The 19,831-nt window shown below is 43.6% G+C and overlaps 1 protein-coding gene across 2 annotated transcripts in view; it reads left to right on the top strand.

Moving 5' to 3' along the window:
- Positions 1–19,831, top strand: part of ABCB11 (ATP binding cassette subfamily B member 11) — a 431,988-nt gene that overhangs the window by 57,644 nt on the left and 354,513 nt on the right. For both annotated transcript variants that reach the window (XM_085645365.1, XM_085645366.1), the window contains exon 2: positions 11,724–11,826. In XM_085645365.1, coding sequence (XP_085501491.1) covers positions 11,733–11,826 — 94 coding nt within the window. In that variant the 5' untranslated portion in view covers positions 11,724–11,732. The remainder of the gene's footprint in view (positions 1–11,723; positions 11,827–19,831) is intronic.

Consider the following 19,831-nt stretch of genomic DNA (forward strand, 5'->3'; position numbering starts at 1 on the left):
AAGATGTGGTGTGGGTATGGGTCTGACGAAGATCCGGAGTGGAAGGTGTTCATGACTTTGTTAGTGTCGTCGCCGTTTAAGTTGCTCCAGGAGAGGAGGTGGTCGGTGCGGATGGTGGCCGTGGGGGCAAAGGTCTCCGTGGTTGTCGGGGCGGTCGTGATATTGAAGCTGTCGTGGATGTCTGCGATCTTGCGATGGAAGAAGGTGGCAAGGGAGTCGCACAGGTCTTGCGAAGGTGGGATGTCGTTGGTGTTGGAGCTGGGGTTGGAGAGTTCCTTAACGATGTTGAAGAGCTCTTTGCTGTTGTGTGCGTTGTTGTCTAGGCGGTCTTTGAAGGAGGCTCTTTTGGCGGATCTGATGAGTTGATCGTGTCTGCGGGTGGCGTTCTTGTGGGCTGCATGGCTGTCCGGTGTCTGTTCGCGGTGCCATTTCTTCTCTAGCTTACGGCAGGTTTGCTTGGAGGCCTGGAGGTCTTCCGTGAACCAGTTGCCTTTCTTGCTGGTGTGTCTGTTGGAGGGTTTCTTGATCGGGACAAGGATGTTGGCGCAGTCATCGATCCATTGTCTGAGGTTGCGGGCGGCGGTGTCGGGGTCGGTGGGGTTGGCGGGTGGGCTCCTGGCGAGGGTGGTGGTTAGCTGGTCTTCGGTGACTTTACTCCAGCAACGGCGGGGGATCTGTTGGGTGCGGTGGTGCGTGGTGGGCTTCCGGAAGGTGAAGTGGATGCAGCGATGGTCGGTCCAGTGGAGTTCGGGGGTGTGGTTGAAGGCAACGCGGGAGCTTGCAGAGAAGGTGGGGTCAAACGTGTGGCCGGCAGAGTGGGTGGGTGTGGTGACGAGTTGCCTGAGTCCAAGGTTGGCGAGGTTGTCAATCAGGGTGGTGGAGTTTTGGTCGTTGTTGTTCTCGAGGTGGAAGTTCAGGTCCCCGAGAAGGATGTAGTCTGTGGAGATGAGGGCATGTGTACTGACGAAGTCGGCGATGGAGTCGCTGAACTGTGGTCAGGGTTCGGGGGTCTGTAGACGAGGGTTCCTCCGAGGGTGGTGTTGGGATCGGTGTGGATCTGGAAGTGCAGGTGTTGGGCGGTGGTGAGGGTGTTGTCGGTGTTGGTCGAGACTCTGAGAGTGCTCCTGTGGACGATGGCGATTCCTCCTTCTGCTCCGTTGGCGCGGTCCCTGCGGGTGATCTTGTAGCCGTCCGGGATGGCTATGGCGGGTGCCGAGGAGAGGTTCAGCCAGGTCTCCGTCAGGAAGGCGACGTCTGGGGAGGTTGATACGAGTAGGTCTCAGAGTTCAACGGCATGTCTGCGGGTGGAGCGGGTGTTGACGAGGATACATCTGAGGTGGTTGCGTTCTTTTTTGGTGGGTTTCTTGGCGGGGTGGATGCTGGTGAAGCTGCAGTTCCGGCAGGTGTAGGGTCCTTGGGTGCGCATCGGGGCGGCCAGGAAGCAGGTGTGTGATTATCCAGTGTTGAGTGCGAGGAGGGTGCTGGCATCGCAGCGGAGACGGGAGTCCTGGGGTTCGCGGGGGCCAGGGGTTCTGGCGCTGGGCGCGATCCAGGCACGGACGGGCGCAGACTGGCTTGCCTTAGGCATGCCTTCGGCATGCCCGCTGCACGTGGCCGTGCAGCTGCCACCATAAGAAGGGGAGGTGGGAGGGAGGAGCAGCTGGGAGGAGGGAGTGGACGAATGGGCGAGCGGGGGGCGGGCCCGCAGGGGACACAGCGGTGGGAAAAACGGGGCAGAAACGGCGAGGGAACAGAAGGCAAAGGAGGACACAGAGCACAGAAACCAAGGGTGAAGGAGGAGAAACGAGCAATTTAAAAGTTAAAAATGGAGGCAGTAGACAGGGCACACAAACCAAGGGTGAAGGAGGAGAAACAAGCAATTTAAAAGTTAAAAACAGAGGCAATACACTGGGCACAGAAACCAAGGGTGAAGGAGGAGAAACGAGCAATTTAAAAGTTAAAACAGAGGCAATACAGTACAAGCAGGGGGGGCGGGCCGCAGGGGGCACAGCGGTGGGAAAGACAGGGGCAGGAGCGGCGAGGAGACAGAAGGCAAAAGAGGGCACAGGGCACAGAATTAAGCAAGACATACTGAAGGAGGAGAAAAAACTAAACAATTAAGCAATAAAACAAGCAATACAGAGCAAGCAGACCTACGGCCAGCCACTGGCCACCAGGGATGAGGCGCAGGTGGTAGCCTGCAGGTGGAGGAGGGCCTCGAACTCGTGGCAGTGACAGCAGCAGCGAGCAGGGAAACACAGGCACAACAGGTGGTGCTGTCGCGGCGTGGGGGAGCGACCTGCCTGGAGCAGGGTCAAGGGTCGCTCCCCCACGCCAGCGGTCTTGTGGCGGTCTGACTGCCACAGTCGGAATACAGCGGGCAGTTCCACAGTGTGGCAGTGGTACGACTGCCACCACAGGCTCTGCAATCCTATGTTCTGTCAAACTCATAATCAGGCCCTTAATTTCAGTAGTGGCAAAAACTCTCTGCATTCCAAGGCCCAAAATAAAGCACTCAATGGATTTGAATTCTAGGTCACAGAGCATTGTAACATACCAGGAACCACCACCCACTAAGCAATTACTCTGTACCAGAGCACAAGTAACACCCATAAATGACTTTGTTATGTGCGCTATAGCAAGTACAGAACTTCTAGACTGATGTTTTCTCAAGAGTCACATGGTCCTCATTTATTTCATTCCCCCGCTCTTCAGGTTTGATATGATAAGGTGCTTTAAGATTTGTTTTTATTAAAGTTGCATCAATAGTGCTATAAAAGCTGAAGTTGCATGGTACCGTAGGGGAGTCTATATATGGGTTAGATGATCTGTTTTGTCAGCTTTTGGAATTTATGCACGAATGGCCCTACTGAAGCTTCTACCATTGGTCAGAGCAGCCATTGATTATGGTTCAAATCAGTTTTCTCATATGTGTGGTCATAACAGGTCAAAAGTGAGCTGCAGCACAGAATAGAATGAGCAAATTTGTTAAATGTGATCACTGTTTTGATCACAGAATTGAGGATTATCTCTTTCTCTTTCTGATAAATGCACACCCAGAAGGAATTTGCAATTGCAATTTCCAAGCTTGGATCTGGTTAACTTCAAGGCAGTAATGTCCAGATAATGTTGAGAAAAACGTAGCTGGATGTTGCAAAATATTCTAGGATAGGAATTGTAGCTTTTTACCAATTAATTCACTTTACTTAATCAGGAGTTGTATGTGAAGATGACATACCAGCACTTTGAGTGTATTTACAAATATGATGTGACCCCTTACAAAAAGCCTGACACTGAAGTGTCATGTTGATTCATTATCATTGGCATGGGGCTAATGGTTCTAGTGTTTACATATTTTAGGCCTGTTTAAGATTTGGGTGACAAAGGAAAATCATCTTGTTTCTATGTTCACTTTTAGTTCTAGAGGGATACTTACAAGTGGCATTTCTTCCATCACAGGTTTAGTATGGCAGAGGGAATTTTATCAGTGGGTCCTCATCCAAATCTAGCACTTCCTCCATAAATGGGATAGCTATTCACAAACTGCACTTTTAAAGTTGCTACAGCCAAAATCAAACTCAAAACAGTAGCAAATTGAGTTAGTCCAGCACGCCACATCGCCTACTACTGGTACCGCAACTCCCTTCCATAAAAGAAGGAGGCAGGTATTTAATATAAAACACAATAGAAAACAATGTTGAAATATTATAAATAGTTAAAGATATAAATAGATATAATTAAATGTAAAATCATAAACCAATAAAATACATTCATAATTCGATTAATTTTTTTTAACAACCTTTTGGTTTATTATATTGATGTAACATTAACTTTTATCAAAATATAATTAAATTACCTTCAATTAATTCTATGCATCATTGTCAATAATATTTATTACCGCATTATACAAAAATATTTTTTTATTAGAGGTAGGAATTGATTGTTTAAAGTAATCTTTAGGAAAATATGTTCTACTTTTTGTGTTATATAATTTAATTACTATATAAAATTAGTTTACTTTAATGTGTAACATAAAAATAGTTTCACAATTATTTTTAGTTAAATACACTTTTGTACTTTTTCTTATACTTTACCAAATCATGACTCACAGTCGATGTTAAGCCCTACCCATGGTAAAGAATAGAGAACATTACAAATAAAATCTACTTTATAATAAATCAGTAAAAATATTTTTATTTAAATCTTTCAATAAATTGATGTTATATATTTAGTTTAATGTGGAATACAATACAAAATGTGCAACATCACTATTTATTTTTGAATGAAATCTTTAATTAATTTAAATATATTAAAAATAAATAGAAATATTTTTCTGAAGTTTAAATTATAAAATATATTTCCACTTAAAGAAATAAATGATCATGCATTAACAATTATTAAAAGTGGTGCATATACTTAATTTAAAATAATTTAACTATATTTTACCAAAAATTAATTTAACATTAATGGATACATAAAAAAGATTGCTAATACATTTTCATGATTAAATAATAAAAATTGTTTATTTTTAAATAGTTTTATATAATTCAGTTATATTTATTTACATTTTGAACTATTTCAAATTATTTATTTTAACTTCAAATTATTTCCTATGGGGTTTTATTTTATCTCTGTACCGCCATTACTTTTCATGGGAGGGTGTTGCAGCATAAATGTTTGGCCATGTGTGGTGCTGAAGTTAAGACCATTGCATGTTTTGGACAGTAATAACTTAGGGCCTTATTATGAGTTTGGCGGTCCTCCTGCAGCACCACCACAGCTGCGCATCCAGGAGGGCAATAGTGCACCCTCCTGATTCTGAGTTGAATCCAGGTTAGATGGGTGGTGCTGCAGCAGTCTCACGCAGTGCCATGTTATGTGCCTTAACAGCAGACTGCCTCTGTGACAGCGCCTACAGCACGTTTCTGCATGGTGTGGCATGCACCATGTTCTGCATGCCACACCGTGCAGGAACAGGGGTGCAATTCCAGGGGGGCACAACATGTGCCCCCCTGTGTCCACCCCCCAGGCCCAGAAGCAGCAGGGGCCCATGTTAGGGCCCTCATAGTTGCATCTCGCCCACTCATTTTATAGTGGGCTCACCACCAGGAAATAGGCAATGGAAAAGCAACTCGGAATATGCTCGGTGGTGCCGCAGCAGCACCACCAGCATATTCCTGCCCCTTACCACTGCTCCACCACTGTGGGATATTGGATCCTGGCAGTCGCATTGGTCCTGTGATGGTACGCCACACTCGTAATACTGCAGGCGGATCCACAGTGGTGACGTTGGTTGGACTGCCACTTTGAGTACGGCGGTCCTAGGACTGCCGTACTCCTAATAAGTGTGATAAACAACAAAAGAGTATGGGAAAGAACAACTACTACAAAGGAAAGGGAAAGAGAGCCTATATTGCCAAAACAATCAAAGTTTGTTAAAAGAGTCCTCACTCACCAACCTGGTTGGTGACATGCTTCATCATTGGACTCCCACCAGGGAGGTCTAATACCTCCCCGGTGTGCTACAACGCCTGTTTACAGCGGAGCTGGTGATTGAAGTGTCACGTGTGATGGTGCAATGTGATGTGCAAAGTGAATGTAAAAAATGTCTAGGTTTCAACCAAAAACCTTTATTATGGTAAACCTAGCATTAATTAAAAAGGGTATGATAACTAGATACCAAATTTTGGTTAGTTAACCCTAATAGTGAAAAGAATAAAATTTGGTCAACATGTTTCTGCCATTTTTAGATGATTCACCAGGCATTCATCAGGACCTTACTGCCCCGGTGGTATGCACACGCTAAGGTGCACCCAACCGTTGGCAGTGATGTTAATAAAAGACTCACGGTTCTTGTTACCGGAGAGACTTCAGGAATTCTGAAGACAAAAGTGTCTGCAATAATAAACAGAAACAACAAACAACATAAACAGATCATTGCTTAGTGAAATAACACGCAATTACATGTTTTTGGTCAAAGGCAAAAGTCCCCCTTCACTTAACAATACCATCATGTGGTATACGATAAAGACCACACAAAATCTCATTTAGAAATCATCAGATGCTACTGTGGTGTGTGGAAATCTGTAAATATTTGACAGCATACGTATCATTCGTTACATTTCAAAAGGAGTCGCAACTGTACCACCTCCTCTTATTTAGGGTTGTACTCATTGGCCAAGGAACCAAAGGTAAAAGGAAGAACTCCAAGATTACGGTCACGGAACTTTCAGGAGTCCCCAAAGGAAACATTAGGGGAAAAAAAGGTCTTACTGGGCTTAGTCATGATCGTGCCTTGTCACAGAACATGTCTCTAAAAAGACTTACTAATGGCTATGATCTGCCTCACACCATGGACCCAGGGAGGGGGATGCGCACTTGTAGTCACACACTGCAATAGACAATAATAAAAACGTTACCATCTGGTAACTAGAGAAGTTAAAATGGAGAACGAATTATGCAGTTGCAAGCGACCACTTACTTCGTCAAAGCGCAGCACCCGCCGGAACACCTAGCGTTCCCTCCGATTTGGATCCCGTAGGTGTCGTTATTGGTCAGGGCAACAGTTTAAATACCTTTAACATCCAATCAATATGGATGTTATTTGTTTCTCAAATGCGGAAGCCCCAAAATACGTGTTACGTCATATTACGTCTTCATAGCCAATCAGATAGAAGAAAAATGAGGAAATCGCTCAGGGACTAGAACGTTAAACCCACTAAACAGTCTAGCCTTTTCTACGAGTGTGCAATATAAAATGGGAAGGCGGAAGCGTTACTGTGTGGTATCGTATAAAAACAGACACATAAAAATTATAAGTGCCCTATTTCTTTACAGAAACAATAAAGTGCAGTTCGTTTTGAGGAAAAAAGGAAGAGGAGGAATACCTCTTTTTCAAACGTTTTTTCTTTTTCTCAAAACTTTATTCAGTGGCACTTATGGACATTTTAGGTAAACTAGGTAAGGTACCAGTCCCTTTAGCTATATAGGGTGACCACACTAATGAACCAAAAGTCAAATGGATGTTTCAGTGCTGCATTACGCTATTCCAGGGTATATTATCATTAAGGCCTGATGTATGAGTGGCCAGACGATATACCCATCGTTGTTCTTTCTCAAACAGTCTCTGGGTTATATTATTGCCTCCTTGTAGGTGTTCAATAATGGTCCACACCAGGTCATCAATAGTGTGATTGAAGCGGAGAAAATGTTCGGTGAGCTTGGTGGTATTACGCTTACACCTTATATTGCTCCGGTGTTCACACACTCGTTGCTTAATTTTTCTGGTGGTCATTCCTATGTACCGTAACCCACATGGGCAGGTAATAAGATAGACCACGTTGTTAGTGTTGCAATTCGTGTGTTGTCTTTGTGTCCAGACCTTGTCGGTCTCCAACAGCAAGGTCTTACTTGCTTTCGTTAGGTGGCAAACACTACACGACCCACATGGGTAGTGTCCCGTTATTTTAGGCAAACCCCAAGCATTACAAAGTGTTTGTTCGCCTTGCATAATCATGTTCTTTGGACGAGTATGTACTAGGGCATCTTTAATGCTTCTAGCTTTCTTGAAAGAAAACAAGGGTTTTTCCCATTTCCTGTTGTTACTCACCAAAATACGCCAGTTCTTGCGTATAGAGTTGGTGACTGCGTTGGAGGCCGTGCTATAGGTTGTTACGCACGTCAAGGGAATACCCGTGTCTGTTTTTACTGTTTCTTCAAGGAGAGCTTCCCTGGGTTGATTACGGGCTCTCTTGCAGCTTTTTGTAAGGATTCTCCTAGGGTAACCTCTTTTGCTTCGTTTCTGAGTCAAATCCTCTGATTGCTTGCGGAAATCTGCAACCTCACTGCAGTTGCGTCTCAGACGCAAATACTGACCATATGGTAAGTTTTCACGTAGTGTTCGTGGATGGAAACTCGAGAAAGCCAGTAAATTGTTTTTTGCTGTAGGCTTATAATGGGTGCGTGTTGTTAATGACCCATTGGTTTTTGTTATCACCAAATCAAGAAAGATCATCTCTGTATGGTGGTAAGTGTATGTGAACTTAAGGTGTCTGTCGCAGGTATTAATCCAGTTAAAGAAATCCAAAAGGCGACTTTCTGCACCCTGCCATATGATGAACACATCATCAATATATCTGCGCCACAAGGACAGATGTTGTCCAAACGGGTTACTGTCATGTAGGATGTATTTGCTTTCAAAATCGAAGACATATAAACCCGCTACACTAGGGGCAAAAACACTGCCCATAGATGTACCTGTGGTTTGCAAGAACAGATCACCTTGATATTCAAAAAAGTTCTTTTTTAAAGCCAACGTGGCACATTCAATCACAAAAGACCTGGGCGTGTTGAAGTCCCATTGCGCTGCATCTAGAACCTCGGTAAGGACCCTGATGGTTTCGTCCTGAGGTATGCTCGTATAGAGGCTCTCTATATCCATTGAGACCAAGATTGTATTATCATTGTCCACATTCAGTGTCTGTATGAGGGCCAAAAGATTTTTGGTGTCCTTCAAGTATGTAGAAGTCCCTTGCACCAAAGGTTTCAAAAATTCATCACAGTACCGGGAAAGAGGTTCCAAAAGGGAGCCAATCCCGGACACTATAGGACGTACGGGAGGCGGGGTCCTATTTTTATGAGTTTTTGGCAAGGTGTAAAAGTAGGGTACAATCCCTGCACTGGTGGTCAGAAATTGTGCCTCTTGTTTGGAAATGTACTCATTAGATTCTGCCGTTTGGACCAAGTTGCATATAACTTCTTTTAGATCCATAGATGGATCCTTAGTTAGACGAGTGTAACTGACGGAGTCATTCAGGAGTCGTCTACATTCCTTGTCATAATCAGCGACATCCTGTATCACCACCCCACCACCTTTATCTGCAGGTTTGATTACAATTGCAGTGTTATTTTGTAGTGACTGTAGTGCCTGAAATTCTGCTGTGTTCATGTTTTTGAAGACCTCTCTATCCTCCAATGCTTCCACATCCAGAAAAACTGCACGTTCAAAAGCAATTATTTCAGCTGGTACTGTGTGTGGGGGGGGATTAAAGGTAGACTTAATTCTAAGGTCAGTGTCACTCGTATTTTCTGTGGTCTCGGCTGGTTCCATATTTTCAAAAAATGCTTTTAATTTGAGTTTTCTAAAGAAATTTGCCAACTCACAATGTAGACGAAATTTATCTAAACGTGCCGTAGGCACGAAACCCAATCCTTTCTCCAGTACTGAAAGTTCACTGGGTGACAGGGTGATACTAGAAAGGTTAGTGACTAAGCTTGTGTGTTGCTGACACCCGCTTGTAGATTCTGTGTTTTGCTCCGGGTGTTGTTCCCTACTGTCTCCTCCGCACCCCAATGGACTTGTCCTCTTCTTCTGCCCCGCCCTCTTCTGCCCCTGTCTAAAAAAGGGGGGCGATAAGTGTTAGGGGTAAAGGCTTGTGGGGGCATGAATGCAGGGTTCCAACCCATCATAGGAAAATGAGGTTGTTGGAACTGATTGTGATAATTCATACTTCCTGCCATAGGAAAGGGTGGCCAGGAGTCTTGTTGATGGTAATGTCTACTCCAGCCCCGCCCTCTTCCTCTTTGTTTTTGTCTGGTACTACCCCCACTAGAACCACTAGTAGTGGATACATCATCTTCCGATGCATCTGAATTGTATGTTTCTTTGGGGGAAGGAAGGTAATCGGGATCGGCATAAGGGTAGACTTTCCAAAAAGAATTTTTTTTTAGGCCATTAGACTTGCACATTTTGATCAACCCTTTTTCACTTTTGAGCAACATTACAGTCGAATTTTGTGAATAGCCTAATGTTGTTAAGTTAACCAAAAGCATTAGAGTAAATTAAACATGTGATTTACTCACAAGTGTAGGCTACCTTTGTGAATAGCACTATGGGCCTGATTAAAATGTTGGGTGGACGTGATCGCCACGGTCGGTGGTGCCGACACTGCCATTACAATGCTATTGCACATGGTGCGGTCGCATAATCCCATTTCTATATGGTAGCTTGTGCTGCGGCTGTAAACCGGCTGTAGCACAAGCTCCCATGGAGAAATGGAAGATTCTGTTAATCCCTGAACCGGAAGGTGCCTGCCACATGGTGCAGGGATTGACCCTCGGCCCCCAACCGGCGGCCATGGTGTAGTGGGGGCCCACAAAGTCGCTTTCCGAGAGGCTTTCTATGTTGGTAAGCACGATATGGAAAGCCTGTCGGAAATCAACATTGTAATCCCGACAGTGGAACTGCCGTCCTCAGGGATTATGTTGGGGACTCCGACTGGTGGACGAGCAGAATCCAGCCAGAATGACCGTCTGGTTTCAATTCCATCCGCCTGCATTGTTATTAGGCGGAGGAATTGAAACCGGAGAGTTATTACGCGCGGGAATTGAAATGGGAGAAAGTGGAATTGAAACTCGATGATGGTATGCAGGTAAGCAAGATGAAATGGTGACTATAAGACTGGGGCTTACAGGGTGTGTGCTTGAGGTATGTCTGTTGGGCTGCGTGCAGAAACTCAAGCCCTGTAACAGGCTTATGGTAGCTATATCTACCCTATTTGCTAAGAGGGCTGTAGCACAATGTTGGGGTGCAAAGACTGTGCCAACAATTAAGAGATGGATCCGTGATCTGCTCTATTATAGGGACCAATTGGCAATATATGCGGAGGAGTTGCCGGAACCATCCCAACCTAAAGATTTTTGGGCTCCCCTTTCGGGGTATCTCCTTACGAATCCAGATTTGGCATAATCTCCAGTACAGGCCTTTGCTGTTTATGGGCTGGGAGGAATGCAACTGCTCTGTAATGTTATTTGAAAATTACACTGTATTACTGCCAGATGTCACAGTTATATAAATTAGTGCCGAGTTGGGGGGGGGGGGGTAGGTTCGGGGACGAGGGCTTGTTTTTTAACGGGTATTTCCTTTCTTGAATTGTAAAATGGCTTGTACATGTTATATTGGCAAAGTGATTTTGCTTTGCCCCTTCTGTGAGGGCGATGTATGTTTGTTCCGTACAGGCTGCTCAATAAAGATACTTAAAAAAAAAAAGACTGGGACTTACAGAAGAGAGTCCATCAAATTATGTAATTTTAATCAAGGGATGGTATTTGCTATTTTAACTTTATTATATATCTTTTCTGTAGTCAAAATGTGCATTAAGTGCAGCTGAAATAAACAGCATTTTTGCATTTCCCTACACATTGCTGCTACAAACCATCTTCATAACACATAGCATCTGTTCATCTGCCCTCAACAAACATATATGTATCCAGTGACAAAGGATTGAGGTGCACTGACCATCTTCTAGAAGACACTAACTGTCAGGCAACTGAGGATGCCCAGGAATGCACACGCTAATACTCACTAAACTTGCCTGTTCCCTTGCCTGCGTATCAGGAGACCATCCTCTCTGCCTCTCATGTATGCATTGCTAAAACAAGCACCAGAGCCCCAGCCAACTTTGTCTCCCCCTCTTCCCATAAGATATTTTCTACATTTTATTAGCACCTTTTCTGCACGAAAAATCATTGAATCCACCAGATTGCCAAAACATGAAAAGCATTTTCCTTGTAAATGCAGTGAATATAAATGTAAACTGAAATACCCAATTGTTAGAAATAGTTATTAACCATCAATCATTCTAGATCGCATCAGCAAGTAATGCAGCATGTAACATGCATGTCACGCATCAATGTCTAATTCACCTATTTGTGCATTCTTACAGAATCCAAGGATGAAGGACAAATACATTTTGACTAATCCAGTCCATCTACGCAGCTTGAAGAAGTTGGGGGAAGATAATAGGACATTTTACACAGATGAGTCTGGTAAGAATCTGTCTCTTGCACCTCAGTTCTTACTGTAACATTAATGTGATCACTGTTTTGACATGCGGTTCGCATTAGTGATCACTCTCGACCATAAGCCAAGGATGCACCAGGCCCCTTTCTGGGACTGGCCAGTTCTGGATTGACTGGCTTTATTCATCAAACTGCTTAAGGCTCTCTGTGAGAATATGGTTAACCAAAATCAAAATGCCATCCATAGTCACCTTCCGTGATTGTTGAAGAGTTTTTACAGCAAATTCAGAGTTTTATCACTATAATAAATACATAGAATTCTTCAGTTATGATTGGACTGTCGTGGTAGACGAATTTAATCGATACTCTAGCCACGCTACCTTTAATGGGCTTGATTAGCATGACACTGCGAGTGCTTAATTTGTAAACCAATGCGTGCCGGTGCACAAAGCTGCGCTCAGAAGCCCACGGCCAGCAGTATTAAATGTTAGTAAATGGAATACCAATGCTGTCTAATCTTCAATCCACCTCAGGGCTCTTTAATCCACTACTAGCCTCCTGTTTCCCCTTTATCACACTCTTTGAGGTTCCTCCTTTGTCCTTTTGTAACACCCGAATAGTCTTTCTCTTGCTTCTTCTTTTCCCTTGATCAGGAGAAATAAGTGTCGGTCCCCAAAAATTAGTGTCAGTGGCCCCGACCAGCAATCACCTGCTGAAATTAAGCACTTGGCAGAGCTGTCAAAATTCCTAGTAGCACAGTGACTTAATAGAATGAATACATGTTCCTTTTTGGGTGCTCAGGAGTACACCTGTCATAAAAGTTCAGATTTGTAGGTATTCTCATGACTGTCCAATGGTGAAGCTGTGATTAAATCTAAACAACAATGTGTTTAATGAATGCTGGCAGTATCTCCATGGTTAAAAATATATGATTGAAAAATGCAGGGCCTGTTTCACAAAGGCAAACCTATCCCTTTGTATAAGTTTACATATTTTTTGTATTCCTAAACTATAAAGTAATAGTCAGTTTACGACTGCGGAGACTCTGCAGTCAGGGTTGATAACTCTGCCCATGAAAAGATAGACCCGTCCTATCACATTTTTGGTATTTATACAAATTATGAGTAATACTAAGTTTACGACTTGGGTAGACTCCGTAGTCATGGTGGAGAACTATGCACATAAAAAGATAGGCCTGTCCATCAACCGTGCACATCCAGGGGTCACATTGAAACCAGATTTTAAAAAGTGTTCATTTGCAGGCCTTAATACATTTAATGCAGAGCAAGGGATATCAGGATTAAATCAAATCCAATGGAGTGAGGGAAAAAGCGTAAGGTGGGATCAAAAAATCTTTCATTTGCTGATGCCTTTTGTGCCACTCTGCACAAGGTTTGGCGGACAGAATGCTTAGATTACTCCTGTTATTGTTATTTACAAAGCTAAACAAGGGTTTATAGTTAAAAGAGGTGCTGAAGGCCTTTCACAAATGAGTAAAGTTAACCTGATAAGGTCGATGAGAAGCAAATTGCATGCGTTTGCCGCAGCTATGGTGAAGGCTCCATCCCCATAGGTAGAGGTTTGAGACTTCAGGACCAGCAACAAAAAATTGATGATCAGATCTTTAGTTCCTATATGAATTGTGCCAGGAAAATATATTTGCCAAATAAGCCAGTGTCTGAGCTTAGATGTCTTTGTGCGCAGTTGTCCTGGCCTAAAACTTTACTTGGGGATGAATTGGCCACCAGTGCAGACTCCTTCTTGCCTCTGTAACTGGGTCTGATTTTTTGAGACCCTGCAAGATATGGACGGTTGTATTCTGGATTCGTTGAAGAGGGAATAAATGCATTTTGGGCTAGAAAAACACCATTCCTATAGCCAGTACTTGATTGGATGATGGCATTTACCACAGGCACCCTGAGATTGGGTTCTAAGAAAGGAAGGATGTGGTGAAGGTTTTTGAGATAGTCGGAGCATGATTTAGAAATATTTGCCATTAGAGTCCACAGGTCGAGGGAAAAATCAATGTACATTCCCAAGATACAGATAGATTTTGCTGAGACAGGAGGTCCCCTAGTTACAGGCCTGTGGTGGTCAGTAATATTTACTGTAGGAGAGGTTAGTAGAAACTCGGTTTTGTTAGAACTAAGCTTTAGCTAGTTGTCCCTGGCTAGGATACACCACAAAGATATGCTGGGTGTCATCAGAGTACATGAAGAATTGGGTCCCAAGCTGGTGTAACAAAAGTACTAGGGAATGCATACAAATATTAAAACGTGAGGATATATTCAGTTTCATCATTTTGCCATAGGGATATATATAAGGGGATCTGTTAATTTGCTAAAACCTTTGATAACCTGTGAGAAGTCCACTCGAAATTTGGTAGGAATTGACATGGTTTTTTTCTGTTGATATGTCAAGTTAAATGCAGTGCACTGATCCTAATTCAGATCGGACAAGGGAGAAAATTAAATGGAGAGAAAATTGATTTGCTAATAACTTTGCCATAATTTGAAGGATGTGCAGAAAATCAGAGATTGTAGGATTGTGGTTATCCTGCAAACTTCATTCACAGTTGACATTGACAACAAGGGATGTGGATCGGGCATTCAAACCCCAACTGGACACAACCAAAACCTACATGCAGGAGCGTAACCGCAAGGTGGGTTTTTGCATGCCTTGGCCTGTTGTTTGGGCCTACAGTCTTGACCAGCAGTCTAGGCCTGCAGGCAACACTTGCTGCCATGCACAACTGTGGGTAGGCTGCAACATCACAGAGACATTATCATTCACCACCACACACCCACTACGTATCGTAATACGACCATAAGTAGAAATAACTCATTAAAATGTTTTTTTTTTGTTTTTAACTCTGAAATTCACTGAAAAAATAAATTATTGTTCATGTAAAGGGACTACTTTTACATTCCATCTGAATAAACTAGGAAAGTCAGTGCATAAGCCACAGGTAAAGTGATGTCATGATTCTGTTACAAAACCCTGAAATTTGCCCATTAACTATGTTATGCAAACTATAACTCCCTCTCCCTCTAAGCACTGACCTTACACATGACTTCACTGATGACATCTCAAATGCCATGATTGTTATTTTTTTTTTACATTGATGACATTTTGCAATGGTGCACATCTCAAATAACAGTGAAAAAACATTAGATACCATTGAAGTTTCCATAATCATTAATAGGTGCTGCACATCACATTTCAAAACTTGCAATATAAAGTTAACGTGTTAATAATCTGAGACAAATACAGGAGGTGTGATGTTTGAACCATTTCTGTGAATAAGACAATATTTATCAAGGTGTTGGGGGAGAAGCACCTTCATCTGTGCGGAGTGCCAAATATGAAGTGAGGGGGCTGCAGGTGTCTCTGGGGTGAAATGTTACTGGCATCAACGTCCATTAGTCTCCCAGTCTTTCTTGGCAACATGCTGCATCTCACAGCTAGTCATCATGTTTTGGGCTGTGCTTCCCTCCCCAGCAGGGCCGGACTGGGAACCGAAACCGGCCCTGGTAAACTGCTCGACTGCTCTGTGCATGCCACTTTCTAATATTAGTGTCAGTATCCCTGTGTCACTGTCCCAATACTGCTGCCCTAATGTCAGTGACTCAGCATTAATGTTTGTGGACTTCTCAGTGTTCCTGGGTCAGTGTCCCCCTGTCAGTGCTAGTGCACATATTTCAGTGTCTCTCTGCATATTCTTTCTTGCCAGTGTCTCAGTATGAATGGCAGTGCCCTTAATTTCACATCTACCCATGTTGTGCCAGAGTCAGTCTTCATCATTGGGTTCTTGCGGTTTGCTGTGGAACGAGGCGTGCTACGAGTTACATGGGAGCACTTTTTGATGTATACTATAAAGGATGAAGAAACAAATAGGAGTGGGGGTTGTTGTTATACGTGGAAAACTAAAAATACTTAGCTAATGGGAAAACAATTTTATTCGTGCCTCTATCCGGTATGATTCAAAACTGGGGAAAAAATGTTTGAAACGCATGGACTTATGATCCTGAATTTCTACGGTCTATATCTTTCAAGCCCTATCTCAAGGATTTTCTTCAGGACCAAGGAATACTCCTTGATACCACTCCTGATAAAATACAAAATTTTGAGTTTGCTCTTCTCTGAGAAAAAAAACAAGAATAAAAGAAATACATATACATACAGTACCGATTTGGTAATATTCCTGTAGGATATGCTAGAAGCCAAAATGAGGCTTCATTAGCCCAAACCGGGGAGGGGGGGAGGGACGCCTTTAGTCACACTTGCATCAAGACAACTCCCTTGCTTCAGGAATATAGCCCGCCCTTGGCTCTGACCCTCGTAGAAATTCAGGAACATAAATCGATGAGATTCAATCTTTTTTCCCTAGTTTTTAATCTTACCGGATAGAGGCACGAATAAAATAGTTTTCCCACTAGCCAGGTATTTTCAGTTTTCCACGTATAACAATGCCCCCACTCCTATTTGTCTCTTCATCCTTCATAGAATACATCAAAAAGTGCTCACATGTAAACCGTAGGTCATAGCGCGCTCTATTCCGCAGCGGAATGGGAAGAACCCAGTGATGAAGCATGCCACTAAGGGAAAACCCTGTGGGTGAGGATTATTTAAAGAAAACCGTCTGTTTTCTATCTAACACCTGTAGTTGAAAGGTAGTCCTGTAAAATGGATGGACTCATTTTGGTTTAAAATATAGCAAATAGGAGGCAGAGTCCTCTGTTTCTCTCCTCTACCTCCCCCTTTTTTCGAGTGTCCCAGTGTCAGTGCCAAAGTGGTTGTCCAAGTGCCAATTTCCCCCTTTCAGTTCTTCTGAGACATTGTCCATGTGCCAGTGCCAATATCCCAATGCCAATGTCCCCATGTTACCTTTAGTGGCGTTGTGTCATTGTACTTTTGTACCAGTGGTAGTGCCAGAATAGCTAGACAGTGTTGTTCTGGCAGTAAGCCTTGGCAGTGTTGAAGTGTCTAATGTCCATGTCAGAGTTCCTTTGTCAGTGTTAATGCCCATGTTCAGGGTCTCCATGTCAGTATGCTTGCATCTGCAACCCCTTGTCGGTGAGCCCTGCCAACAACCACATATCAAAACCCAGCTGTCGTGTCATCCCAGTTTGTACCAGTGGTAGTGCCTTTTCCATATAGGTACCCCAATATAGGCCAGGTAGTCAACTAAGCTTTCACCTAAATTCTCCCTACCTTTACACTGCATAACGGTTCTTAGTACTGACCTTTTGCCTAGTTACAGTAATGTCCAGAGAAGACATGGAGTTTTCACCGAAAAGCTTAAGCCTCATTCATTATGCGTGAGGATTCTTGGAATCACAGCAGGACAGCAGGCCTAATATCTCCTGCATGATAACTATGTATAAGGGTCATTCCTTTTGTCATCTCAGTCCTACATGACACAGCAAGGTATATCCCCAGGGGGTACCACTTTGGGTATATATACATCAACTCTTGCTGAGATAGTCAGAGGAGAAAAGGACTTCCATGCCGACACACTGTCGCAAGATGCTGAGGTTCCTGCACGCAGACACTCCAGCTAGCAGTGGTCTGACATCCCTTGCGGGTGACCATTTCTAGACCGAGACAGGGTCCCACCGTCTCTCACTTCAGGTAATGGGGCTGACTTTATCCTAGAGCGAGTCTTGGCATCTACCCCTATATACATGCTAGGTACACTTAGGTATATCTAGTTAGGGTCGCATCATAGGAGTACTCATTCTACTGTCATGTATTTTATATACTTCCCTGTATTCATTGTTTTAGCACAATGGTAGAAATCCATTTTCCTTTTACTGTGTTAGTGCTTATAATCATTTATATCTGTTACTGTCTAATAGTTGTTTCAGCACATCTAATATACACTAGAATGGCACTGGTTCAGTAAATGCGTATTGAAAAACGTCCCCACAGTATATTCTGTGTATCTCTCTGAAACAAAGCGAGCAGGAGTGACTGAGCGAAAAGTAGTACACTGTTTCCACGATCCCTGATGGGACAGGGTTGTCATGTTCGATAGTTGCCAAGAACTATTCTGTCCTTGGTCAGAGGAGTGTCTAGTAGCACTGTGAGCTAGCTGGTATACAGGCTAACATATTTGGTAGGGGTGTCTAGAATCAGTCTGACTCCAATCCTACAGTACATTTTGTCTAAACGCGCAGATTCTATATAGGTTTATAGGAACTACACGACAACGGGGGGAAGGGACGCCTTTAGTTACACTTGCATCAAGACTACTCCCTTGCTTCAGGAAAGTAGCCCGCCCATGGCTCCGATCCTCGTAGAAATTCAGGAACATAAATCCATGAGTTTCAATCTTTTTCCCCCTAGTTTTAATCATACCGGATAGAGGCATGAATAAAATTGTGTTCCCACTAGCCAGGTATTTTTAGTTTTCCACGTATAACAATCCCCCCAATCCTATTTATCTCTTCATCTTTCATAGAAAATACATCAAAATGTGCCCCTATGTAACCCGTAGGTCGTAGCACACCACGTTCTGCAGCAGAATGGGAAGAACCCAGTGTTGAAGCATGCCACCAAGGGGAAACCCTATGGGTGAGGGTTAGTCAAAGATAACTGTCCGTTTTCTATCTAACACCTGGAGTGGAAAGGTAGTCCTGTAAAACAGATGGTCTCATTTTGGTTCAAAATATAGCAAACACGAGACCTCTGTTACGCTCTTCTACCGCCTCATTTTTTTCGAGTGCCAATATCCCCCTTTCAGTTCTTCTGAGCCATTGTCCATGTGCCAGTGCCAATATCTCAATGCCAATTTCCCCATGTTACCTTTAGTAGCTTTGTGTTATTGTCCTAGTGTACCCATAATAGTGCTGTATAGCAAGACAGTGTTGTTCTGGCAGTAAGCCTTGGCAGTGTTGCAGTGTCTAATGTCCATGTCAGAGTCCCTTTGTCAGTGTTAATGCCCATGTTCAGGCTCTCCATGTCAATATGCTTGCATCTGCAACCCCTTGTCGGTGAGCCCTGCCAGCAACCACAGATCAGAACCCAGGTGTCGTGTCATCCCTGTTAGTTCCTTTCTATTAGTGTCCTTGTGCCCTAATACTGCCTTGGTAGTGTGCCCAATCAGCGCCAGGACACTCCCTAGAGTAACAGAGCACCTAATAAATGCCAGTTACATTGCATACATTGCAAGCAGCAGTTTCTATGGGCCTCATGTAGGTAGCCAAATACCGGTCGGTAACGGCCGATTTTCGGTAAATATGCTGTTACCGACCGGTATTCAGACAAGTGAGATGTAGGAGTCCAAAAACGACTTTTCGGTAAATATGAGGCGGTAAATACCGAATCATATTTACCGAATTCTAAAATACCGAATCAGATTTACCGAATACATACTTAACGAATCGGTAAATATGAAGTGGTAAATATGAAGTGGTAAAAATGAAAATGACATGTAGGAGCACTCGGTAATTAAGAAATCCAAGAAAATCGGTAAATAAGAGTCGGTAATTAACACGGATTGAAAGCAGGTGGTAACCATCAACAGTGCATATAAGCAATCCCAAAATGCAACAGCGTGGACAACATGGCCGCTATGTATGTCATTGCAAGGCGCCTACGTCTACAGGCAGCAGGACTGAGGGCTTGGCGACGGGAGGAACGCATCAACAGACAGCGCATCACACTATTCCACCTGACTGATGCAGAGATACATGAGAGGTACAGGCTACACCCCGAAACCATCATGGACTTAATCAGGGACCTTCACCCACTCCTGGACCAGCCAATAAGAAGGGCGCACGCCATACCCCCACATGTGCAGGTGCTCTGCAGCCTACATCTGCTGGCATCCGGCAGTTATCAGGTGGTGATAGCTGCGGTGGGTGGTGTATCCCAGAGTTGCCTGTCACGTTTCTTCAGGAAGTTCCTGGATGCCATGATGCAGAGAATGCACCACTACATCAGCTTCCCCAACACACAGGCTGCACTGCAGAAAACAAAAACAGACTTTTATCACATGGCACAGTTCCCCCATGTCATCGGCTGT

Source organism: Triturus cristatus, chromosome 3_1, assembly GCF_964204655.1.
Source record: "Triturus cristatus chromosome 3_1, aTriCri1.1, whole genome shotgun sequence".
Classification (NCBI taxonomy): Eukaryota; Metazoa; Chordata; class Amphibia; order Caudata; family Salamandridae; genus Triturus; species Triturus cristatus.